This window comes from Linepithema humile, chromosome 7 (assembly GCF_040581485.1).
Source record: "Linepithema humile isolate Giens D197 chromosome 7, Lhum_UNIL_v1.0, whole genome shotgun sequence".
Lineage (NCBI taxonomy): Eukaryota > Metazoa > Arthropoda > Insecta > Hymenoptera > Formicidae > Linepithema > Linepithema humile.
The window spans coordinates 1,169,142-1,196,153 of NC_090134.1; the positions used below are offsets into that span (position 1 = coordinate 1,169,142).

General features: G+C 34.9%; 2 protein-coding genes and 1 long non-coding RNA gene across 4 annotated transcripts; 2 read left to right on the top strand and 1 right to left on the bottom strand.

The window, feature by feature from the left end:
• Window positions 1-8,769: 8,769 nt before the first annotated feature.
• Window positions 8,770-20,825, top strand: LOC105678380 (carnitine O-acetyltransferase). The gene is made up of 14 exons (XM_067358788.1): window positions 8,770-8,975; window positions 10,260-10,332; window positions 11,493-11,565; window positions 17,561-17,691; window positions 17,754-17,889; window positions 17,966-18,138; window positions 18,211-18,364; window positions 18,425-18,590; window positions 18,769-18,956; window positions 19,038-19,138; window positions 19,205-19,330; window positions 19,413-19,740; window positions 19,824-19,961; window positions 20,055-20,825. The coding sequence occupies exons 3-14, from the start codon at window positions 11,530-11,532 to the stop codon at window positions 20,250-20,252; spliced, it is 1,875 nt and encodes a 624-aa protein (XP_067214889.1). The 5' UTR covers window positions 8,770-8,975; window positions 10,260-10,332; window positions 11,493-11,529; the 3' UTR covers window positions 20,253-20,825.
• On the top strand, window positions 14,939-17,374 carry LOC137001000 (uncharacterized). 2 transcript variants are annotated; one of them, XR_010891143.1, is made up of 3 exons: window positions 14,939-15,124; window positions 15,339-16,382; window positions 17,345-17,374. It is a non-coding gene; the product is annotated as an uncharacterized lncRNA (long non-coding RNA). The 2 variants fall into 2 exon arrangements; XR_010891144.1 differs by lacking the exon at window positions 17,345-17,374 and having other exon boundaries at window positions 15,001-15,124; window positions 15,339-15,512; window positions 15,595-16,337.
• Window positions 20,826-21,153: 328 nt separating the features above from the next.
• Window positions 21,154-26,484, bottom strand: LOC137000998 (zinc finger BED domain-containing protein 5-like). The gene has a single exon (XM_067358789.1). The coding sequence runs from the start codon at window positions 23,515-23,517 to the stop codon at window positions 21,781-21,783; it is 1,737 nt and encodes a 578-aa protein (XP_067214890.1). The 5' UTR covers window positions 23,518-26,484; the 3' UTR covers window positions 21,154-21,780.
• Window positions 26,485-27,012: the final 528 nt, after the last annotated feature.

Below are 27,012 nucleotides of genomic sequence, written 5' to 3' on the forward strand. Positions count from 1 at the left end.
ATAACGTTTCATCGGTTAGTATTATCAACAATAATGAGATTTTTATTTTGGAGATTATAATCATATGTATAGTATTGTGAAATTGTAGATTCACAATAATTACTAAATAATTTTCACTCGAAAACAGGTTTCTGAAAAATCCGGATCAAAGAAATGCATGGATAAATTTTTGTAAGGACAAAGGATTTAATATAAATTTAGATTTTAAATTTTAACATTGCTCTTATGGAAATACTGCACAAGTGCAATCCTAATGAAAAACGCCATTAAAATTTGGTATTATTGTTGCATATTATAGTTATTTTCTTTTAATTGTACATTATTTCCTAATTAAACATAACAAGTCATTCAATATTGGCGCCCTTGAGCGGCCATCTTGAGCGACCACTTTATATAGTCACTTCCGTCCGCACTTTTACGACCAAACGCTCTCTCCTGTTTCTTTTTACTCAATGGTGCACAAGCTGTACCGGTGGAACACGTTTGCGGCGGGGGGGGGGCCGCCATATTCGTTTAGTAATCACCACACATAGAACTCACTATTTGCGTATATGTGAGAAATGAAAGTCAGGGGGTCGATTGTGTATTTCAAAACCTAGTAAAAATAACAAAAGTGAACATTCACTTGATTGTGTAAATTTCACTATAGTGAAAATGCGAATTATTTCACGTGAGATTATTCGACAAGTATTTAGATGTCGTATTCAGTCAAATTGTGTCGAATTTGCATCGTATTGTGCAGTCTCACGGAGCCAGCGTATAAAAAATGGATTTGGTTATGTTGCTGATGATAGAAGAAAATGAGAGAGATAGGAATAAAAGGCAGCAAAGAAATTTAAATATAATAAGGAGAAGATTGAGGGATACACAAGATCCATTTGATATCTCGGATAATACATTTCTCAAATTGTACAGGTATATAGATACAAATAAATTATATTTTATTTTTGATTTAGAATTAGACAATATAAAAAAATATTATGAACAAAATAAATATTAAATATTTTAGAGAAATAAAAAAAATTGGTATATATAGATATTAAACGTAACGCACAATGGATATAAATTTATATGACACATTTATACTTTATATCTTATTTGTATCTACATTATTCGTCCAAAATCGGGGTGTTGTTGCATGAAACGGATCATTAAGTCTTTTTGTTTCTCAGTAACGTTCATTATTTTCAAATTATAATGAATTATAATGATAAAAATAATATTGGAACACAGCCGATTGTACTTGGTTATATATGATAATACAATATGATATACAAACATTCGACCATTGCTCGCACTCACATCTCACATCTGTGATTTTCACTCTCGTGAGCCTAGGGATATCGCATTTTCACTACGCTTATAGCCAATCGCGCGTATTTTTTTATGTGAGATGAAAATACGAGAGGCGAGGAAAGTCGACAAAGATACACAATCGACTCCCTGGTCTCGTCAAACCTGAGATTATACGCGCGCGATAGAAGTGCGTACGTATCACTTCCGTACGTTTGAGTCAAACCTGAGATTATACGTGTGCGAATAATACTGCAAAAGATATTATAGGATTGATCTCAGTATTTAACGGATAATCACAGTAGAATGAGTATGAAAATGGGATGATACGCAGGATATCGTGTGCTGTTAGGGTATATCCAATGATAATGTGTTGATGTATACACATTTAACAGCAAAATTAAAGCATCACCCGTTCTGCCCTCCAAATTTCAAGAGAATTTATAACTTCGTCAAAAGTAGGCATAATAAAATGTTCAGAGAAGCATTTTACAACTTGAAAGCTTTACTTTTGAGATCGGTATTTTAGTAAATGCTTACAATACAATACTTTTACACGATTTGAGCGCAGAGCGAGTTCTTTGATCCGCGCCCTCAATTATTATCTCATTTATTGTTTGAAAATAAAATAGTTATGTTTTGAAAGTACTTTCAAAATATTTACTATTTGTCAATCGTTTTTCATTACTTTATTTTAGGGAATATTAAATTAGAAAAATGGACTGTCAATTCATTTCGTCGTGCTGGTCTGTGTGCAGATCATTTAATGCTAACTTATTTAAGGGAGAAGACAAGAAAACATTAAAACGCGATGCTGTGCCAATTCGATTTAATGATTTGATAAATTTACAAGAAAAATCTGAGGCAGCTATGGAAATAGGAGAGATGCAAAGAGCAAAAAAAGAACAAAACCAAATATTAGGACCTTGAATAAGTTCTCGCTGTTTTTTTTGTTAAAAAAAACATTAATTTAAAATATAAGGCTTACAATAACTTTACTCAAAGTATTGTCCATCATTAGAGACCATTTTCTCCCATCTTTCTGGCAGTAATTGAATCCCCCGTCGAAAAAACGATTCATCTTTTGACGCAATCCATGAATCGACCCATTTTTCGGTTTCTTCGAAAGAATGGAAGCGCTGCTCGCTCAAACCATGCGCCATCGACCGAAACAAGTGGTAATCCGAGGGGGCTATGTCCGGTGAATACAGCGGGTGAGGTAGAACTTCCCATTGAAGCGTTTCCAGGTAAGTTTTGACTGGTTTTGCCACATGTGGCCGAGCATTGTCATGTAACAAAATGACTTTGTCGTGTCTCTGCCCGTATAGTGGCCGCTTTTCTTTTAGAGCTCGACTCAAACGCATCATCTGAAGTCGATAGCGAGCTCCCGTGATAGTTTCATTAGGTTTAAGCAGCTCATAATAAATTACGCCCTGCTGATCCCACCAAATGCAGAGCAGAAGTTTCGAACCATGGATATTCGGCTTTGCCGACGATGTTGATGCATGGCCGGGCTTACCCCACGATTTTCTACGCTTAGGATTATCGTAGTGTATCCACTTTTCATCTCCAGTGATGATACGGTGCAGAAAACCTTTTCTTTTATGCCGTTGAAGCAGCAATTCACACATGAGAAAACGTCGTTCAACGTCTCTCGGCTTCAACTCATACGGCACCCAATGTCCTTGCTTTTGGATCATTCCTAACGCTTTTAAACGTTTTGAAACTGTTGACGCATCTACTTGCAATGTTTTCCCGAGCTCTACTAGCGTCTGACATGGATCTAGATCAAGCAATGCCTCCAATTCTTCGTCTTCAAACTTTGTCGGTGCTCCAGAACGTTCTTTATCTTCAAGGTCAAAGTCATTATTTTTAAAGCGCCTAAACCAGTCTCTGCATGTCGTATTCGACAGAGCATTGTCACCATATGTTTCAACAAGAATTCTGTGTGCTTCAGCTGCAGATTTCTTTTGAATAAAGCAGTGCAATAAAATTCCCCGCAAAAACACTTTATTTGGCACAAAAGTAGACATTTTCGCAATAGGTAATTAAACACGTGGTTGACACTGTGGTAAACTGTATCTACTAGAATTTGAGGTTACATATAGTACTACTTAGCTGATGCGTTTCCGTACGAAATTCCATGCACAGAGTGCCGCTACGCCATCTTTTAAGAAACAGCGAGAACTTATTCAAGGACCTAATAAAAGAAATGGAAGAAATAGGAAATACATATAATAACGCAATTGCAGGAACATCATTTAATATCGATCATAATGACTTAGTTTACACCGATTGTTTAGTACGCGTACCAAGTTTTAAATCTGCTTCTTTGATTGGTGTAGATTTTACACTAAACAATTTATACCTATCGAAGAAGCAAATTTAGTACTTGGTACGCGTACCAAACAATCGGTGTAAACTAAGTCATTGAAAAAATAAATAAGCAATTATTAGATCGATTCAAACAAACTTATCTTCCAGCAAAATTAAATTTTGACAAATCATTAGAAGAGGAAGATATTACAGAATGGATGCATTTAGAACCTGTAAGATATGAAAACATTGATAAGTGTGATCTGTTAATGACAAAATTGTGAAAAAGAATATAATCCAGAAAAAATAATTAAAAGTTTAAAACGTGAAAATATTCGTTTGCGGCAGACTATAAAGCGTTTAAAATTGCGTTTACAACGTCGCCAAGTACCTAAGAAAAAAATAAATAAAAAAAATACAAAATTTAATTAATAAACAAAATCTGCATCCCGTTGCAAAAGCAATGATTAATTAACAACTCCATACTCCACATGCGGCATATACAGAGAAAGAAAAAACTCTTTTGAAACAGCTTTTTTATTATTCGGCATCTGCATTGCGTCGTTTACGAAAGGCAGGTTGCAATTTTCCTGCAGAACGAACTATTAGAAGATGGCACGAAGAATTTAATATAATGCCAGGATTTTGTGATGTTATATTCCGCAAATTGCAGGAAAAAATTTCAAAGTTGCCTGTAGAACAAAGAGTTTGTGCTTTAAAATGGGATGAAATGTATATAAAATCATATGAAGAATACTCATTTAGTCTGGATCAAATAGAAGGACTCGCTGATCTTGGGCCTTTAAGAAGGAAAAGTGAAAGGACAAAATGCATATTTGTATTTTGTGTGGATAGTATAAATGCGCTTCATCCATGGCGTCAACCGCTAGCATATTTTCTCCCAGGAAAATGTATGAAAGCGGAAGAAATAGTGATTTTAATGAAAGAATGCTTAGATAGATTGAGCAAAACGAGTGCTGATGTACGACTTATAACGTGCGATCAAGGTCCATCTAATCAAAGCGCTTATGCTCAACTTGGTGTGCACTCAGATAAGACATATTTTATACATAATAAAAAAAATATTACGCATCATTTGATTTTTCACATTTGGTAAAAAGATTGGCAAGCTTGTTAAGAAAACATAAATATTTGTATTGCGATGGAAAAATAATAGCATCATATCCCGATTATGAAATAACATGGTCTATTGATTAAGTATGTACTGATTCTTCATATGTGAGAACAATGTACTAAAATTTTCATACACTTTAAGTATCTCGAACCAGAAATCGGTGTACAAAGTTAACTGTCTCACGTAGACTAATAAATTAATTTCTTTAAGAAAAATTAAAATTCCGCACTAACATCCCGCGACGGCTCTCAATGCTCTTCTATTATATTATGTGATAGCTATCATTTGAGCCTTTCCTTTATATGTGTTAGATTGTTAATTAAAAATGTATAACTTTGTTCATTTTACATTATGTCGTAATTTTTTGTAAATTGTACTCTAAAATTCAAGATTACAATTTGCACACTTTCTTGCGACGGTTCGTAATTTAGTGGAATGTAATAGTATGTAGAATCGCAGTATATTAAAATTATTGAAATAGAGTAAACTGTACAAAATTTTATATTTTATTTCATTGTCAGTCAAGTCGGACCAAGAAGGTAGAGTCAAGGTAGATATATGTTGAATAGAATGATTTATTCACTGTTTTCGTTTCATAAATTATTTTCCCGTGGTCACTACAAGCAAAATTTCAAAGTGTAATATGCGCTGATAGCTAACTTGCATATGACAACGCGCTGCGCACGAAATGCAGCGATTATCTATAAGAGTGTAATGTGGAACGGATGCTTTAGCAACAATTTTAGTTAACTTTTCTTTCTCAAACATGTAATAACATGTCATTTTTATATTTATTTTGCGACTATGCACAACACAAGTGCGGTATAAACGATGCGTCATGCAGCGCGACGCATATAGTGTGATACTGATGATTCATTTTTGAAAGATGCGATTTTGGAACATAATAAAATCATATATGGTTGAATTTAGCGTAAAAAATGCTACAACTTTTGTCATTACAAAAATTTTGAAATTCGAAAAAATAATAACAAGGGGTGGGGGTAAATTAAAAAAAATAACATTTTTTGAAAATCCAACTACACAGCTATAAAGCCTGTTACAAGCCATACAACTTTTATTTAAAACATTTTTTTGTATCTCCTACAGTTTTGGCGATAGTTACACACAAAGAAAAAACCCGTTTTTTTTCAAAGGGGTGTTTCACCCCTTAAATTTGAGATAGGGCCGCTATAAAAAAATACGTGTCTCCTCAAATTGTATGTTTTACAACATATTTCAAGGAGAATCAAATCGGGGGGGGGGGACACTTGTGAACGTTCCCTTGTCAGTCTCGGTCTAATTCTAGTTCTAGTTTCGTCCTAGTTCAGTACGGTTAGTTTAAGTTCGGTTTATCAATTTTATACGTTCAAGTACTTAATCCGCGAACTGCGCGTTCCATTTCTAGAACATAAGTGCTTATATGTTTGTAAGAATTCTTATTTTATAAGTTCATTTGAGTGTAATTTCGTTTATTAAACAATGTACTTTTATTTTCATTTATAATTACATTTATTTGGTTGCATTGAGAATTTTATCTTTAATTTCAAATCCTTAAACATTATTCCAACTTAGCGTGCGATCCTTAAATTCCAACGAACAATAAAAGGTAAAGACGTGTCGCGCAGAAATAACTCTAGTGCAGTGATTCCTCGACCGCTAGATAACCAACAACAATGACGCATCTGAAGATTCATCTCTACACGACTATCAGCCTGCTATTGGAAGATCGATCCTGGAACCGATCGGGCGCCTTACGATTAGATTGAGTTATCACTGGCTTCAGGTACCATACAAGTCGACACCGGTGAGTCCGTTCCAAATTCATTTGCATGAGAAGGTTTAAAGTCAAAATCTGAGCAAGAGAAAATGCCAGATACCGAAGTAACATCTTCGCGTCCCGACTCGAATTGTAATTGTCGTTTCGTGTACTGTATCTTGGATAACGCGTGCTTGAATAGAAATACTGGCACGATATTGTGCCTCAATTGTTATCACGATTTATCAGAACCAACGCGTAATGATTTCGAACACGTCCTCGAACATCATTTGAATATCGGTTCTATAGTTCCATTAGCAAAGTGTCGTGTTTGTGGCCAGAACGTATCTCAACCTTTTCCAGTGCGTCACTGTCTCACGTGTCTCAATCATTTTATAATAGCGTTTTCGATTATACAGGATTTGAACGACCCAGGGTTGATCAATCACTATTTTACTATAAATGCAAGTCTTTCATTGGTGGAGAGGTTGCAATGACGTCATTAACCAACCCTGGGTCGTTCAAATCCTGTATAATCGAAAACGCTATAAGTCTAACAAATCAATTAACTCGAGAAGGACGAAGTGTTGTTAATCTTCCCGATCCTACCAGCGTGCTACTTGGCGGAGGGCCGGGAATACGTACGTTAGTTATAACCAGCTTATTAAATCAACCGTCTGATTAATCGAACCCTAAGTAATTGATATGTGAGGAAACGTTACGTTTGTCGGTCGCCTCGATTGGAATATCTTTATAGGTACTCCTTAGCTAGTTGCGTTCGTGAAACCAGCTTCGTGAATCCTACGGCAAAAGAGCGTCTTTGCAACGAATGCATCGCTAGCGAGCCGATTGAATATAAAAGTTTATTCGTAGTTTTAAATGATAGACATTACGCATCCGTCGGGCGCCACCGCCCAAGATTACATTGCATTATTTGCCATCGCTACCTCGCGTTGATTCAACCGATTTCCGAGTGTCACGAATACGAAGACAGGTACCTTAATTATATGCAAAATCTCGCTAAAAACGGCAAAACACTATAATGAAGTTATTTTTCATTAAGAACTTTTCGAGTTATGAGGCTTGTAAATTACAGTATTTTGACATAAAATACAAAATATCTTGTAAAACATTCAATTTCTGGGAATCTTACCTTAATACTTTTATGCATAAAATAATGAGACGAATCAATTGGTATAAAGAAAACACATAGTTGCTTTCAAGAATAAATATGTAATTTGCAACATGCAACTGCATACTTTTTTTTAAAACCAATGTGTTTTTTTTATACCAATTGATTCGTCTCATTATTTTATGCATAAAAGTATTAAGGTAAGATTTCCAGAAATTGAATGTTTTACAAGATATTTTGTATTTTATGTCAAAATACTGTAATTTACAAGCCTCATAACTCGAAAAGTACTTAATAAAAAATAACTTTATTATAGTGTTTTGAAAAGCTCTTGACACCAGCTATTAGATTTTGGAATGAAAAATAGGGGTTTCCATTTAAAAAAATTACTCTGACCTTTAAATGACCTTGAAAATCAACTGCGAGGTCAAAGTCAAGGTCACCCTTAGTTGGCCCTCTTTTAATCCTACAACGTTTGTTAAGGTCATTTTTTGTTATCACCCTTATCTTCCGAGTAATTTGCGTGGATGTTTTATAATGGGACACCCTGTATATACCTTGCCGCAAATATCTATAGGTAGAAACCAAAGCTGTGTTAATTTGCCACAAGTATCGTCGATGTATCGCTTATTTATTTATTAAATTGCACGCACTCGCGAAAACACACATACACACATACACAAAGATAGGTCATTTTCGATATTTTATATTAGTTACGAGACACAATTAACATATTTAAACAGTTTTTAACAAATTAATATATTTAAATAGTTTTTAACAAATATACGACAAAAGCACAGACATTATTATCTTTTTCTATCACCGTCATGTTGCTCTTATGTTGTCGAAAATGAATGACAAAGCAAAATGTTTTCCATGAATAGAAGTAATTTTGTTGCCAACAAAATGAGCAACAGTTGCTCTCCGTTTGCTCTGAATCTGCTGACACGAAATGTTTCAAATCTGCCCTCTTGTTGTTGAATACGTATGACTATGCATTACGTTTTTAGCAAATATACAACAACTAATCGAAAATTTATGCTCAGCATTAAGTTGCATGATTTTGCAAAACATGCTTGGCTATCAGGGAGTATATAAAGGAGTGCAAAGAGGCCACAAGGCTTTTTCGGCTCTTGTTAGTAGAGAAAAAAGTATTGAGATATAAGTTCGAGTGTTTCACAGCGTAAAGGACTTCGCTTAGGGAAAGCTCCGTTGATCTCAGAGGCAATAAAGGACTTTTGCCAATCAATTGTTAACTAACTGGTCAATTTTCCAAGAAGGACTTTGGAAAAGGGCTGGCCAGCTACGAGTTAAAAGAAATACATATATTTCTACAAAAGATAAGTTTAGTGGATAAGACATTTATCATATCTGTACGAAATTAGGTTGTTCATAACGGACATTCACATATTGTTCATCATTAAATATATTAATTGTTAATTGTTAACTAATCATTTAAATCAATTTCCTGACAAACAATATAATAGCGTTTTCGAATAAACGGGGTTTGAACGATCTAGGGTTGATCAATCACTATTTTACTATAAATGCAAGTCTTTCATTGGTGGAGAGGTTGCAATGACGTCATTAACCAATCTTGGGTCGTTCAAATCCTGTATAATCGAAAACGCTATAAGAACGATCTTACAATATTGATGCTGATCGAAAGTCTCAATGGAAACAAAGCTTAAAAATTAATAGTTTTTCGTCTAGAGATATTTTAAAAGTCTTTAACTTTTAACTTTTGCTATGCTGTGATGACATAAGGCCATCACACACAAAATGACATAATTGCATATGCATAGCATAAGACCGTCTCGACCAATGTCGATAATGGGTATATGTAATGGGTATATGCTGTGTGTTGTGTATACACACGCACGTACACACCCACCACTCACTCGCATACACACCTACACGATACATGTAGCACACACACGCACGCACACACACGCATATGCACGCACAGGCGCGCATACGCACGCACACGCATGCACACGCACACGCATGTGCACTCGCTCCGTACTCCGTATCCGCCATATTCAAATAAAAATTATTTATCTTGCGTTTTAAACAAAAACAAATGTTGGAATTATAAATTTAACCAATTATTAATAATGTACAAACGACGTACAAATGATTAAGCACGATAAATTTATAAGTTATAGTTTACGTGACGTAATTGCGACATAGGGGGGGCTAACTATCATTGGCACAGTTACGAAAACTTTGTAATTTTTTTTTAAATTAACGAAAAATGTACAAACAATAAAAATCATAGTACATTCATGTACAAACAATGTACAATCCGAATATATAAATGTTTTTACGATTTGCGTTAGGAGGGGGGGCCAACTATATAGACCTGTATATTATACATCAATGTGCACATTAAGCCCCTTACACAATGCCAGGCAACAGGCAATAGGAATAGAGAATAATGTAAGAAAGAAAAAGAGAGAAATAGCTTTTCTCTCTTTCTCTTGTACGTTATTTCCTGTTCTTATTGCCTGTTGCCTGGCATTGTGTAAGGGGCTTTACTCTGTATTATTGATCCTTCGTGGACATAGCACGGAACGAAACCCAAAATTGTGCACATGGCTACGTAGTTCCAATGTCCACATTTTAGGTCCACAGGTGGCGTATCGCTTTGGCGGATCACGTAAAACCTGGCCGTGGCGTCTCTCAGGCTTCTCTCTGGTATGCGTATACGATAATCTTAAGCGATATACTACGAACAGTGATGCAAACTCGAGCCGGCCAGCACCAGGGCTCCGTGGTAGGGGAAGCATGCACACACGGTGTAAGAATATAAGGTGATTTCACAACCATTGTATTCTATCAAAAAATCTGTGATCAAGATGTCATAGTTAAGGCATGTCACACAAGATGTCACGTTGGTGCAAAATCCCAAGTAAAAAAGAATAGAAGATATGGATAGATGTGGATAGAAAAGGATAGATGATGAATCTCTAAAGCACATCTATATATAATTATAGTCCTAAATAATACAATTTTTTTTAATAAAACTTTTAACATTGTGTATAAAAATATATATTACTGACAAAATATTTTTTTATTTTTTTATAATAAATTATTCTTAGTTAAATTTGCAAAAAAAATAATTAATAATGTATTCCAGTCTTTATAGCAAATTAAGTTTCTTTAAAAAAATGAATATTTATAATTAAGTTCCGCAGGACAATAAAATTTTAATAAAATTTATATATATATATTTAAAGTCCCTCAACACGTAGCCACCTAGCGGTTCAATGTGGAACAATGACAGGAAAATCACAAAAATTTGTTGCCGTGAAATCACCTTATATTCTTACACCATGCATGCACACAAGCGAGAATTGCTTATGTCACACGTACGTTTGCGCACACGTACGTGTGACGTAAGCAATTCTCGCTTGTGTGCATACTACCCCTACCACGGAGCCCTGATGCTGGCCGGCTCGAGTTTGCATCACTGACTACGAACATACCAATTGTTACGATTGATGAGCACAGTGTTAACAGCCATTTGTGATATATTAATTTATAGCAATTTATAGTGATACATTTTGATGGTAGGGGTTGATCATCCTAAGTATTATCTCGTACATATATCTGATTTGTTACGTGTGCATGTGTATAACAATGTGTGTGATGTCTGCGGAGATATTTTTAAAACTTTTGAAATTTGGATAGTGTGAAACACATTTTGTGAATAGTGAGCTTTATTGAGTATTTATCTTGCTGACATTGTTTATTTTACAATTACATAGAAAATAAAAGTTGTGACTTTTAATGAATTAGAAATTGTAACTTTTATTTTTAAAATGCCATTAATATTTTTAATCTTTGTTCCTCAGCAACACAGTAGGATCAAGCTCTGTGGAAAAACCAGCAATGTACAAGATACTTTCTAATATGTCAAAGTATACAGTGAGTACATAGGGCTTGTTCGTTTTAGCTACACTGGGGCTGCTCTGGGTCTGCTCTACACAGGATAATACAGGACAGATAAATAGTTTGTCCTGTATTATCTTGTTTAGAGCAGACCCAGAGCTGCCCCAGTGCAACTAAAACGAACAAGCCCATAGACATTCATTTTTGACAAAAGGTAGAAGAGAGCTTTTAATGGGTGCTTTCCAACAAGTTACACCATTGAAATATATACCATACTGGAACGAGCACGCCTTTGTTCTCGACCGGTCAGATGGAGATAGCTGTTCGGACCCGGATCTCTCTATCTAACCAACAGTTTTGGTCACGTGTTCACAGCTACTATTAGTCGAGAGTAGACGAGATAGAAAGAGAAATTCGGTACCGAGCACGGACTAAGGAATAGAGGGACGGAGCACAAGCTGTACCGGGGGAGCACGTTTGCGGCGGAGGGGGGGGGCCGCCATATTCGTTTAGTAATTACCACACATAGAACTCACTATTTGCGTATGTGTTAGAAATGAAAGTCAGATTCTGCGCATAATAAACAAAATAGGAAATAGAAATAGAAATAATTATTAAATATTAGAAATAAGAAATTGGAATTATTTATTTAAAAAATAAAAAAAATAGAAAAAATTAATGCATGAATTAAGAAATAAGAATTGGAACTAATTAATATATTTTATTCTCTTGTTAGATGTAAAATAATTTCTTTTTTTAATATTAAATGTTTATTGCTATTTCTAATATTTTGTCTACTGTATGCAGAGCCTCAGCATAATAAAACCGCCTAACCTCTTTACGCTTGTCACTCGTTATGTCTAGTTATGCACCACTACATAAGTGTAATCATGTCACAGACACAGAATCTCTGTGTGAGAATCGCTACATCAATATGGCGGAAAGCAGTCCCCCCGCACGCTTGAATTACCATCCCCTCTCGCCTAAACTAGGACTTTAGACTCGGTCCCTCTATTCCTTAGTCCGTGGTACCGAGTTAGGCCGGCGTCACATAGAACCCGTAATCCGTAATCCGCACCGAAAGTCCGCAAAAGTTACTAGGGATTGCGTCCGTAACGTTACGTGTGTTTTATCTCCTTGTGTCCCATGGAGCCGTAATTCCATGAAATTTCCGTAAAAGTTACTAAAAGTTACTAGTTATTACTAGTAATGCTTTTTTTAATTTTATTTATTTAACTAAATTTGACGATTTAATTAAAATTTTTGTTAAAATTATAATATATTCTGTAGTTTTCTTATGAATAAAATACAAATAAACAATTATAATTTGTTAAATAAAAAATAGTAATACCGTTACGTGTGTATTTACGGCTCCATGGGACACAAGGAGAAAAAACACACGTAACGTTACGGACGCAATCCTTAGTAACTTTTGCGGACTTCCGGTGCGGATTACGGATTACGGGTTCTATGTGACGCCGGCCTTAGATGTAAAATAATTTCTTTTTTTAATATTAAATGATTATTGCTATTTCTAATATTTTGTCTACTGTATGCAGAGCTTCTGAGTAATAAAAGTTAAAGTATTTTATAAAATTTATAGTACAACAATAATAAAACCGCCTAATCTCTTTACGCTTGTCACTCGTTGGGTGCATTCGTTTATGCAGCGGTTAGCGCATCCACTGCGTTTATCATCTGCTAGTCACGTTATCTAATTTACCGAACGCACACCTGCGTGAATGGCTGCGTGAATGGATTTAAAAGCATTGGCGAAGTTGCATTACGTTGTGTCTATACAAAATTTTGCGAAAATAATGAAGACGGGATCAAAACATTCTTAAATTGAGAGTTCTCTGATCCTTTTTCTATATCAGCTGTAGACGAAATCATTACATGGTTAGGAACTATTGCAGCAGAACCTGTACCTGAGATAAATTTACAAAAACAAATCCCAAAACATTACAAAATTTGTTTATAGAAAATTCAGACAGTTTAGAATTTTATAATGTGTTTAGATTTTCAATCTACATTTAATACGTGTGCATTTTTAGGTTAATTTGATTGTAAATACGAATATCGTAAACTTTAAAAAATTTTTCCATTATATAATACTTATCTTGGATTACTTTTACTTTTGCGGGATCGATTTCGAGGAGTTGTTCTACCCCTTTTTGATTTTTTATTTTAATAAAATCTATTTTCACATTTTAATTAATCAATGTGGATGCAGATAATTAAGCTAGATTCGCAATGGGTGTATTCGTTTACGCAGTACTGCAAGCAGAGCATCCAGAGCAGGACCTCCGAAGTACCTGCGCAGATGAGATACATCCCTGCGTAAACGAACGACAAACTGCGCTGCAGTTATTTTCGCAGGCGGAGTAAACGAACGACATCTGCAGCAGTAACTGCATAAACGAATGCACCCGTTATGTCTAGTGGCACCACTACACGAGTGTAACCATAGGTCTGTTCTTTATGGGTGTTTACGATAATTCAAGTTCGAGTTAGTTTCACTAGGACCGAAAAATGAGATAGACATAACCATCTAGAATCTTTATGATTTATGACAACTCAACGCTGTCTTGTATTGCTTGAGTTAAATTAATTGAATTTGTTGAGTTTATAGAGCAAATTTTATTGTAATAAAAAAATGTTAACTGCAAATCAGTCTATGAAAAAAACAAATAATGTTGGTATGTATGTTGGTATACCTCTTTAATAGATATAATTATATATATATGTATATAATTATATTTATTAAACTCAACAAATTCAATGAATTTAACTCAAGCAATACAAGACAGCGTTGAGTTGTCATGAATCATAAAGGTTCTAGATGGTTATGTATATCTCATTGTCGGTCCTAGTGAAACTAACTCGAACTTGAATTATCGTAAACACCCTATAGCTGAACTGGCTGTACTAGTTCAGAGTTTATCTTTTTCCCTCCACATTGGAAGGAGAAAGATAAACTCTGAACTAGTGCAGCCAGTTCAGCTATAAAAAACAGACCTCTTGTCACAAACACAGAATCTCTGTGTGAGAATCGCTACATCAATATGGCGGAAAGCAGTCCCCCCCGCACGCTTGAATTACCATCCCCTCTCGACTAAACTAGGACTTTAGACTCAGTCCCTCTATTCCTTAGTCCGTGGTGCCGTCACATACAGCCCGTAATCCGTAATCCGCACCGGAAATCCGCAAAAGTTACTAGGTATTTCGTCTGTAACGTTACGTGTGTTTTTGAGTGCGTTCGAAAATAATAGCGTTTTCGATTATACAGGATTTGAACGACCCAGGGTTGGTTAATGACGTCATTGCAACCTCTCCACCAATGAAAGACTTGCATTTATAGTAAAATAGTGATTGATCAACCCTGGGTCGTTCAAATCCTGTATAATCGAAAACGCTATAAGTTTGGTTGGTGTTGGGAAAAAAGATAAAGTTGGCAGTATTGAAAATTACCAGTGCTGCGTTTCGTTTCTTCCACTGGGATCATTGGAATTATACGTTATACCAGGGATCACTGAGGTTTGTTGAGGTTATTAAGGACATAAAAAAATTTGCTATTTGAGGTATTATGAAAGAGGTAAAGAAGAAGTAAAACATATTTTATAATAATATGCTTTATCTATATATATATAAATAAATATATATGCTAAGTAGTTATTATATGTAATAATTAATGTAATCATAATTAAATACAGTAAAACAAATGTATTCTAACCTTTACTTCTTTTTCTCTTTTTTATAAATTATTGTTTCTTATATTTAAATGTAACATAATTGTGTAATATTTACAGATCACTTCTCTTGTTACTTATTATACGTCTCTTAAACATATATTTAAAAAATGAAGAAATCTGTGCAATTAGTTAAGAAACACAACACTCGTCAATTGAAGTTGCTTGATGAAATAACCAATATAGAATATATAATAGAAGTTAATGAAGAAGATTTCAATCGCGCTTATAAAGGTATTATTTCAATATTAAACAGTTAACTATCCAGATAAGAAAGCATGCAAAAATAATTATATATTGTTATTTTTATATATAGATATTACATTTGCTAATGCTTTGCTACAAAAAGCAAAACATACCCTTTTAATTAACGAACGTAATTCGAGCACAATTGATAATCCCAGTTCTTCGAGAAAAAATATGAAAAATATAAATACTATCATACAACTTGATGATTTATTGTCAAATATTGAGACTAATCAAAATGAAACAGACAACAATGCTTCAGATATTGATAATGAAACAAACATGTTGAATATAGGTATATTTAAATTATTGCACAATTACAGAAAACTGTTTAATATTGAAATAATACCTTTATAAGCGCGATTGAAATCTTCTTCATTAACTTCTATTATATATTCTATATTGGTTATTTCATCAAGCAACTTCAATTGGACGAGTGTTGTGTTTCTTAACTAATTACAGATTTCTTCATTTTTTAAATATATGTTTAAGAGACGTATAATAAGTAACAAGAGAAGTGATCTGTAAATATTACACAATTATGTTACATTTAAATATAAGAAACAATAATTTATAAAAAAGAGAAAAAGAAGTAAAGGTTAGAATACATTTGTTTTACTGTATTTAATTATGATTACATTAATTATTACATATAATAACTATAGCATATATATTTATTTATATATATATAGATAAAGCATATTATTATAAAATATGTTTTACTTCTTCTTTACCTCTTTCATAATACCTCAAATAGCAAATTTTTTTATGTCCTTAATAACCTCAACAAACCTCAGTGATCCCTGGTATAACGTATAATTCCAATGATCCCAGTGGAAGAAACGAAACGCAGCACTGGTAATTTTCAATACTGCCAACTTTATCTTTTTTCCCAACACCAACCAAACTTATTTTCGAACGCACTCAAAACACACGTAGGGTGCATTCGTTTATGCAGTTACTGCCGCAGATGTCGTTCGTTTACTCCGCCTGCGAAAATAACTGCAGCGCAGTTTGTCGTTCGTTTACGCAGGGATGTATCTCATCTGCGCAGGTACTTCGGAGGTCCTGCTCTGGATGCTCTGCTTGCAGTACTGCGTAAACGAATACACCCATTGCGAATCTAGCTTAATTATCTGCATCCACATTGATTAATTAAAATGTGAAAATAGATTTTATTAAAATAAAAAATCAAAAAGGGGTAGAACAACTCCTCGAAATCGATCCCGCAAAAGTAAAAGTAATCCAAGATAAGTATTATATAATGGAAAAATTTTTTAAAGTTTACGATATTCGTATTTACAATCAAATTAACCTAAAAATGCACACGTATTAAATGTAGATTGAAAATCTAAACACATTATAAAATTCTAAACTGTCTGAATTTTCTATAAACAAATTTTGTAATGTTTTGGGATTTGTTTTTGTAAATTTATCTCAGGTACAGGTTCTGCTGCAATAGTTCCTAACCATGTAATGATTTCGTCTACAGCTGATATAGAAAAAGGATCAGAGAACTCTCAATTTAAGAATGTTTTGATCCCGTCTTCATTATTTTCGCAAAATTTTGTATAGACACAACGTAATGCAACTTCGCCAATGCTTTTAAATCCATTCACGCAGCCATTCACGCAGGTGTGCGTTCGGTAAATTAGATAACGTGACTAGCAGATGATAAACGCAGTGGATGCGCTAACCGCTGCATAAACGAATGCACCCGTAACGTTACGGACGCAATCTCTAGTAACTTTTGCGGACTTTCGGTGCGGATTACGGATTACGGGTTCTATGTGACGCCGGCCTAACACAGTGCAATTTAGCGTGTTCTAGTTGGAAAACACCCAATAAAAGGGATTGCTCTAAAGGCCATCACACACAAAATGACATAATTGCATATGCATAGCATAAGACCGTCTCGACCAATGAACATCTAGCATAAAGGCGCCATATTGATTTACATAACATGCTCATTGGTCGAGACGGTCTTATGCTATGCATATGCAGTTATGTCATTTTGTGTGTGATGGCCTTAACAGGTCCATAATGGATTGCATAAAACATCATCAGTTCTTCGTGGACCATCCATAACAACCTTAAATCTAAATAAACAAGTGTTTCCCAAACAACCTGTTCCTGATATTAAGCAAACTGCAGAGCGTTATTTAAGGTACATATCTATATTATTTTTAATATATGATCATCATTATTTATAACTCGTTATAATTATAGGTCTTTGAAGCCACTGTTGACTGACAATGAATATAAAAATACAGAAAGAATTGTAAATAAATTTGTAAGCGACACTGGTGCAGGACCTCGATTACATGCTAAATTACTAGAGAGATATGAAAACACTGATAATTGGGTACTTCACGCATTTACATATATTTTTAAATTAATACTAACATGAGTACTATTGATCTATATTTATATACCTTTAGATGAAGGAATGGTGGTTGCAAGTTGCATATTTAGGATACCGTTTCCCTGTGATTGTACATTCCAATCCTGGAGTTGTTGGACCACCAGTTACTTTCAACAGACCAGATGATATGTATGCATTTGCAGCACGGCTTGTTGCTGGAGTATGTGATTTCAATGAGATGGTCAAGAGGTGACTTTTTACAACTTACAATATTTTTTTTGTTATATACTTTATACTCACACGTACAATGAAACTTTTTAGTGGAAAGATGAAACAAGAAATGGCACGCAATGATCCACTTGATATGCAACCTTATGGCATGATACTAGGTACACACAGACAGCCCAATAAAGTAATCGATAAACTGTTGCATACAGACGAGGCCAAACACATAATAATCATAAGCAATAATCATGTAAGTATGACTATATCAGTGAGAAGATATCTCTATACATACATTTCATCTATATTACAGTTCTTTAAACTTTGTGTTGTCGATGAAACCGGCATTTTAAGTGAGGATAAGCTCATGGCTGCTATAAAAGATATCGCAGATTGCTCGTGTGCGCAAGAAAAGCCTATAGGAATTTTAACTGGGAATGATAGAGATACTTGGGCGAAGGACCACGATTTACTTTTAGGTTTACTTCAATTTATTTATTTATTTATTTATTTATTATTTATTTCTATTTATTATTTATTATATATTTATTTCTTGTGCCTATTCACATGATTTTTATGCATACCTTTTCGAACTGCATTCTTTGTTAATTATTTTAATAATTTTTTTCAGTTAATGAATCATTGATGCATTTTCAGAATTAGGTAACAATAGAAATATAATCAAGGATATAGAAACATCCTTGTTCATATTGTGTCTTGACAAGAATATACCTAAGGATGCTTTTATAGGAAAGAATAATGCTTCAATTAGAGCAGTTCAAACGATGACAGGCTTCAACAGCCGCGTAAATGCGGGTAACAGGTGGCATGATAAGACTATTCAGGTGAAACATGTGATAATTCAATAACAATAGAGAAATATTTAAAATCTGTTAAGATAATCAAAGGACACGTATATTTTGCAGTACATTGTATCCGCTGATGGTTACATCGGCATGGAATATGAACACAGTCCATCTGGGGGTGTTCCAGTTGCCGTCCTTCATGATCATGTGCTAAAATATATGTAAATAATTAATGCTAAGAAACCTGTCTCGTAATGGCGCAAATAAAAATCTCCGTCTACTTTCAGAGCAGCAAGGGAAAATAGTGCAAGGAACGCAAGTCCCAAAGATTTTCCCAGACCGGAACTTTTGAAATTCGAGACTAACGACGCCGTAAGTCGTGCAATTGATAAAGCTGCTGATGCGGTGGACAAGTAAGCCAATTATCTGTTCTGCTGATTGTTAAATTATAATCACGCCAATGTCCTTATAAATACAATACGCATGATTTTTCAGACTCTCAAGTGACATAGACATGGAATGTTTTATATTCGACAAGTTTGGCGCGGACGCGATAAAAGCGATTAAACTGAGTCCCGACAGTTTTATCCAGATTGCGATGCAAGTGACGTTCTATAATTTATTGAAAAAACCACCGGCCCACTACGAGAGTGCGTCATTACGAAGATTTATAAATGCCAGAACGGAATGCATAAGGTCCACTAGCACCGAATCTGTCGAATTCGCGAAATTGATGCTCTACGACGCCGAGTGCGCGAGTAAAGCGCAGAAGAAGGAAATGCTAATCAAAGCTATAAATGCTCACAAAGAGCTCGCTAGACAAGTAAGATTTTTCTCTGCTTAAATTACGGCGCGGTCTTTCAATGATGCGATGTGAACTCCAAAGCTAACGACTCTTCTTTGCAGGCAGCCGTGGGTCAAGGTGTCGATCGGCATCTGTTTGGCTTGAAAATGATAGCACAAAGCGAAGGAATGGAGCTTCCAGAATTGTACAAGGATGTTGGTTACACCAGAAGTACATATTTCAATTTAATATCGAGTCAGGTAATGCGAAACAAGCTTAAAATGTTAAAAAAGGTTGAAACATTACATATTTTAATAAAAAAGTTACCGTGTTAATATTTTCGTGATTTAAAGGTGCCGTTTAAATCAGCGACGTTTGCGTGCTATGGACCAGTTGTTCCCGACGGTTACAGTTGCTGTTACAATCCGCGACCGAAGGATATTCTGTTCGCCTGTTCTTCTTTCAAATCGTGCGAAAAGACAAACACGAGGGATTTTGCTCGCGTTTTGCAGCAAACACTGTGCGACATGCGGGACATTGGAAATGAATAGTACAGTTAAGATCACGCACAGTTATTTTTATACGCTTTGTTTACACGGTGGCAAGCAGAACAGGGTAATTCAAACAAGGCGAAATATTTTATATACTTTTTTTTTATTATGAATAATGGGACTTCCGTTTCCGGTGCGATAGAGTGAGACACGTGGAGTAGAACAAAGTTTTTGGGGTGACGTGAGAAGCGAGAGGAGAGCAGAAGGAGGGGTGAGAGTGAGTGAAGGAGAGAGTGGAGGTGAGAGAGAGAGAGAGTGTGTGAGTGAGGGGAGTACAGGGCGGAGCAGGGAGAAAGGGAAAGGGCAAGGAAAAAGGGGACGGGTTGACAGGCATAGGACAGGCATAGAATATAGGACATAGAGACGGGCACAAACGGGATAGGAAAAGAGAGCAAAGAGTGTATAGAGAATAGAAAGCAGTGTTCCGATTAGGGATCGGTTGTATGCGCATGTGCAGCAATACGGCGTCAGTATAGTGTCTCATACAAGTAATTAAATAAGGCACCGTTGCCCCCCTACATTGAAAATCTTTAAAGTAAACTGAAAATAAAATATATACATATATATAATATATTGTTATGTAATATATATTGTTAAATATTTTCTAAATATTAATTATAGTAAAAAAGAAGAGGGAAAGGTAAAAAATAATATATTCTTCAAATAAAACACTTTTTATATAAATGAAATAAAAATCTTTTATTTGACAGAATCTCAAAGAATACCAACATTCGTTGCAAGGGTAAGGAAAACTGTCAAAAACCTTACCAGTATTCATATAACAAAAATAAATATTAATTAATAATAAATATATATTTAAAATAAAAATATTAACTAAATCAAAATACAAATAACATTATAGAAATTAAAAATTTGGAAAGCCTTTTGATCTTAAATTAAAATCTTTAATAAACAAAAATAATATTGCATGGCTTTCGTCAGATACTAATCAGTCTTATATATATATATCACATTTAATGTTATATATCACATTTTATGTTAGTACAAAATATAATTAAATCTGAAAAATACAATATTAATAGTTTATCCATATAAGTAACATACAACTAAAAAATATTGTATTATGTAAAATATTGTATTATATTATATTATTGTATTATATTAAATATTGTAAAATGTGCTAGATGTATCAGCATGTGTCTGTTATGCAAAAAAATAAAAATAATTAAAAATAAATAATAATTAGACAATAAATATTGCACTAAAATTGCACATAAAAAATAAAATAAACAGAAAAGTCTTAAGTATTAAGAACCATCAGATGAAGTTTCTACTTTTCCATATAAATTTTGCGGATTATGTAATTTTAAATGTTCGGAATCAATTTCAAAATTTGAACAATTAATGCCTTCAGCTTGAAAACTAGATCGCATAATACAAATTGCAGAAACAGTTTTATTAGATAACTGATTTCTTTTTTTAGTTTTTACATCTGTAACCATTGAAAAAATTCGTTCCGCTTCAGCATTAGAATGGGGAAAAGAAAGAACCGCTTTGACTAATAACTTTAAATTTTGAAACTTTTTTCCCCATTAAAATTTTTTAATTCTAATATTTTTTTCCACATTATATCGATTTCTAAAGAAGCTAATTCTTTTTTTTCTTTATCATTAAAAACAGATGATAAAATTCTCCATTCAAAAACTAATTTAGTAATATCAATATTAATATCTCCTATACGCGTAGCAATAAATGTTAAATCTTTAAATTGTATTCTAGTTTCATCGTAAAGAGCAACTTTCGGCTGTAAAAATATTAATTGTTCGAAAACAGTATCTCTATATGGCAAACGTTTCAACATTTCGCGAACTGCAGTTATATAAAACTCTAAACAATTTAATTTAATTTCTTGCGCGCATTCCAAAAATAATGTTTCTAAAAGACTTACATTCCGGACCAACATATTAATATCTTTAATATTTTTCTTATTGTTTATATTAAAATTAACAATACACTTTAAAGCTTCTGGAATAATAAAATTTTGTGCTATTTCGCAAATTAATTGTTGGCTATTTTCAAACAATGTATGTATTAAAACTTTACAAGCTTGAAAAAGAACATTAAACTCGTTAAAAAAATTCAACGAATATTTTAAAAGTAATAAATATGCTTTAATACAATTATCATTTAACTGATTTAAAATTATTTCCGCAGATTTTAATTTATCCTTTACTACAGCCAAAATAAAAAAATTTTTTAAAACTTTCCAATTATTTAATAATCTAACAACGCATTTATGTAATACCAACCACCGAGTATTTGATAATTTTAAAATCTTATTTCTTTCCACATTGAAAAACGCCTGAAATTCACCTAAAATTGCACATCTCTTTGCACTGCCTGAAATGTAAGTACTAACTCCTCGAATTAAATTTTCGCACGACTCAGGAAGTTTTTCGCATGCTCTACTTGCTACAAGCGCGGATGAATGGCAAATACAGTTTAACGTGACAAGACCCGGTATTTCTAATTTTAATTGTGACATAAAAGAATTATTGTAACCAATCATTACAGATGCATTATCGCTTGCCATTCCAACAATATTTTGTAAAGGAATTTTGTTTTTATTTAACATATTTTTAAAAATTTCAAAAAGTTTATTCGCGGAACAATCTGTTGCGTCTACAGACAATAAATTTAATAATTGAGTCGTTACTTTTTTAGTGAATGATGAAACATATTGCACAAGAACACACATAAGCTTTTTATCCGAAATATCTGTGCTTTCATCTATTAAAATTGAAAATTTACATTTTTGTAAATTAGTAACAATTTTTTCAATCTCGCGTTTTGCAATTACTTGTGTAACTACTTTAGTACATTTATCTTGTGCTAATGAAAGATCTGATACAACTTCAGGAATCATACAGATATCTTTCAATAGTGGAATTAAATGATCTGTGGAATAAAATGCAATATTATGCTCAGCAAAAAATGCTGCTAATTTGATCTCGGCGCGTTTGACTTTATCTTTATGTGAAAGAGTAACACTACTATTATCATTATTATTCGAAAAATTAATGTTAACATTTTTAGAATTTATTTGTTCAATATGTTGGTCTGATTGCGAATGTTCAAATAAATTTGATTTGCAACATCTGATGGCTTTATTGCATACAGTACACAATGCTTTATGTAGTGTAGGATGTGGAGCTAACCATCCTTTAAAAACATTTTCATCTAGCCATGATGATTGAATATTTCTAATTCTAGGTCTTTTAGCTTTAGGCTCCATAGATTCCATATTTCTGAATAAATAAATAAATCTTACCTTATTTGTACTCACCTAACCTCCTCAAAACGTCCCGCCATACGATTAACACACAACATATAACGGCACTGGATCCCGATCACCGCACATGCGCAGAGCCGCACATGCGCATACAACCGGTCCCTAATCGGAACACTGATATAGCGTTTTCGAGTAAACGGGGTTTGAACGACCCAAGATTGGTTAATGACGTCATTGCAACCTCTCCACCAATGAAAGACTTGCATTCATAGTAAAATAGTGATTGATCAACCCTAGATCGTTCAAACCCCGTTTACTCGAAAACGCTAATAGAAAGTAATAGGAGTAGAGGACTGGTAGCGACATAGCAGGATGGAAAGGAAATGGGAAATGGCTGAAAAAATAAGAGAAGCGAGAAGGGGGAGAGTGAGATGTGGGAGTCATGGATGTATAGAGGAGATGTGGAAGAGAAAGAGGGAGGAGGCATAGGAAAAGGGGGAAGGAGAGAAGAAAAAGATTTTTATTAAAAATAAAAAAACAACTAGATCACCGGGAAAAAAGAGGAAAAGAAAGAAGGGAAACAGAGGAAGATAGCGAAGGGAAAGGAGGAGATGAGGAAATGGAAAGGGGAAATGGAGAGGGTGATGAAGGAGGTGATGAGAATAGGGCTGGAGAATTGGAAGGAGAAAATGAGACAGATGAAAGAGGAAATAAAGGAGGATATAAAAGATATAAAAAGGGAGATGAAGAAGTTTAGAAGAGAGGGAGGAGGGATGGAAGGAGGAGAGAGAAGAGATAAAAAAGCAGATAAAGGGATTGGAGAGGAGAATAGAGATGGAGGGAAAGGAAGAAAAGAAGAGAGAGGGGAAAAGGAAAGAAGGAAAGGGAGAAGGAGAAGAAATAAAACTAAGATTGAAAGAGATAGAAAGAAAAATGGAAAGGAAAGAGAGGGAGAAGAGGAGAAAAAATTTAGTAATAAAAGGGATAGAGGTGAAGGAAGGGAGAAGGGAGGAAGCGGTAGAGGGGTTAATGAAGGATATAGGAGCAGAGGTAAAGATAGAGGAGACATGGAAGATAGCGGAGGACAGGGATAAAGGAAGAGAGATAGTGGAAATAAGGATAGAGAATGAGGAGAAAAGAAGAGAGATATGGGAGAAGAAAAAGACATTAAAGGGTAGAAATAAAGGATAGTAAAGGACTGGACATGGAAGGAAAGGAGAATGAGATGGAAATTAAAGGAAAGGGCCCGAGAGGAGGAAAGGAAGAGAAAAAATGGATAGGGTATGGGAGAATAAGAATAGATGGACAGTGGTGGAAGTGGGATGAGGAGGAGGAGGTGTTAAAAGATAGAAAGGGTAACATAAAAGTAGGAGGACAGGGGGAAGGGGGAGGGAGGAAGAGGGGAACACAGGATAAAGGAAAAAAGAGAAAGTGGTAAAAAGGGGAAGCGGGAGGAAGCGGAGGAGAAGGAGTGGAGAATAGGGTTCTGGAATGTGGCAGGAGTGAGAAATAAAGATAGAGAATTCTGGGAAGATTAAAGAATTGGGAAGTAATAATACTAGTAGAAACATGGATGGACAAGAAAGGGTGGAGGATGGTGAAAGAAAAGTTACCAAGAGGTTACGAATAAGGAGTACAAGTAGCCGAAAAAAAGAATAAAAAAGAAAGGGCGATGGGGGGAATGATAATGGGAATAAAAAAGGAGATGATGGAAAAAGGAAAAAAAAATAGAAACGGAAAGAGAAGGGCTGATAATAGAAAGAATAAGAAAGAGGAAACAGAAATAGAGAATAGTGGGGGTATACGTTAATGGAAATATGGAGGAAATGCTACAAAGCATGGAACAGTGGGTGGGGGAGAAGGAGATGGAGTTAAACACAATAATTGGGGGGAATTTTAATGCAAGAACGGGGGTGGAGGGAGGAGGTATAAAAATAAGAGAAGAGGGGAAGGATGGAATAGGAAGGGGGGGAAAGAAGGAGAAGAAAATCAAAGGATGGGAAAATTAATAGAGAAGGAAAAGTAATGGTGGAGTTCCTGGAGGAAAGAGGGTGGGGAATACTGAATGAATGCACAGAAAGAGAGGAGAAAGGGGAGTTCACGTTTATAGGGGGAAAAGGGAACACGGTGATAGACTATGTAATAGCAGATGAGGACACGAGGGAAAAAATAAAAAGTTTAAGAATAGGGGACAAAATAGACTCAGACCATCAACCATTGGAGGTATGGGTGAAGGGGGAGAGACAAGAAAAAAAAGGAGGAGGAGCGAGAGCAGGGGAGAAGGAAGAATATGGAGAGGAATAAAGAGGGGTGCAAAGAATTCAAACAAAGGATGGAGGGGATAAAATTGGGGGAGAAAGAAATAGGAGTAGAATGGGAAGGGATGGAGAGGGAGATGAAAGAGGCGATAAGGAAAGTAGAGAGGAACTTGGGGAAAGAGGAGGGGAAGAAGGGAGGATGGTGGGACAGAGATTGTGAAGAGAAGAAGAAGGAGGTAAGAAGGGAACTAAGAGGATGGAGAAGTAAAGGGGGAGAAAAAAAGGAGTACAAAGAAAAAAGAAAAGACTACAAGGAATTATGTGAAAGAAAGAGGAAGGAAGAAAATGAAAAGTGGGAAAAAAGAGCAAGGAAGGTAAAAAGGGAAAATGAAGTGTGGGAAATAATAAATAGAGAGAGGAAAAGAAGGGTAAGGATAAATGATGGGATAGGGATGGAGGAATGGAAGGAGTACTTTATGAAGTTATTAGGGGGGGCAGAAAGGAAAGTAGTAAAAAGAAATGGAAGAAGGAAAAAAGAGGAGAAGGATGAGGAGGAAGAGATTAGCAGGAAGGAAATAAAAGAAGCGATAAAAAGGCTAAAGAATGGGAAGGCGATGGGGGCAGATGGGATACCAGAAAAAGCTTGGAAATACGGTAGGGAGGAAGTGGAAGAATGGGTTTGGAAATAGTGTAACAGGGTGTAGAAAAAGGAAAGATGGCCGGAGAACTGGAAGGAGGGAGTAGTGGTGCCAATAGTGAAGAAGGAGGATGGAGAGAGAGTGGAAGAATACAGAGGGGTGACACTAATGTCATCGTGTTATAAAATATACGCGATAACGTTGGCTGAAAGGTTGAGGAGAGAAGTGGAAGAAAAGGAGATAGTGCCGGAGAATCAGACAGGTTTCAGGAAAGGGATGGGGACATTGGATAATATTTATATAATGAATTATATTGGTAAACAGGCAGTTAGGGAAAAAGAAAGGGAAAATGACGGCATTATTTATAGACCTTAAGGCAGCGTTTGATTCTGTAGATAGGGGAGTATTGGTGGGGGCAATGAGAGAGAGAGAGGTAAGGGAGGGACTGGTGGAGAGGGTAGAGGAGGTGTTAAAGGAAACGAAAAGCAAAGTAAGGGTAGGAGGGGAGGTGGGAAAAAATTAACTTAATTAATACACCACAAAGTATTATAAAGCAATGAAATTAACATGTAGTTTAGTGTAGCAGCGCCAAGTCTTTTTGCGTTTTATAA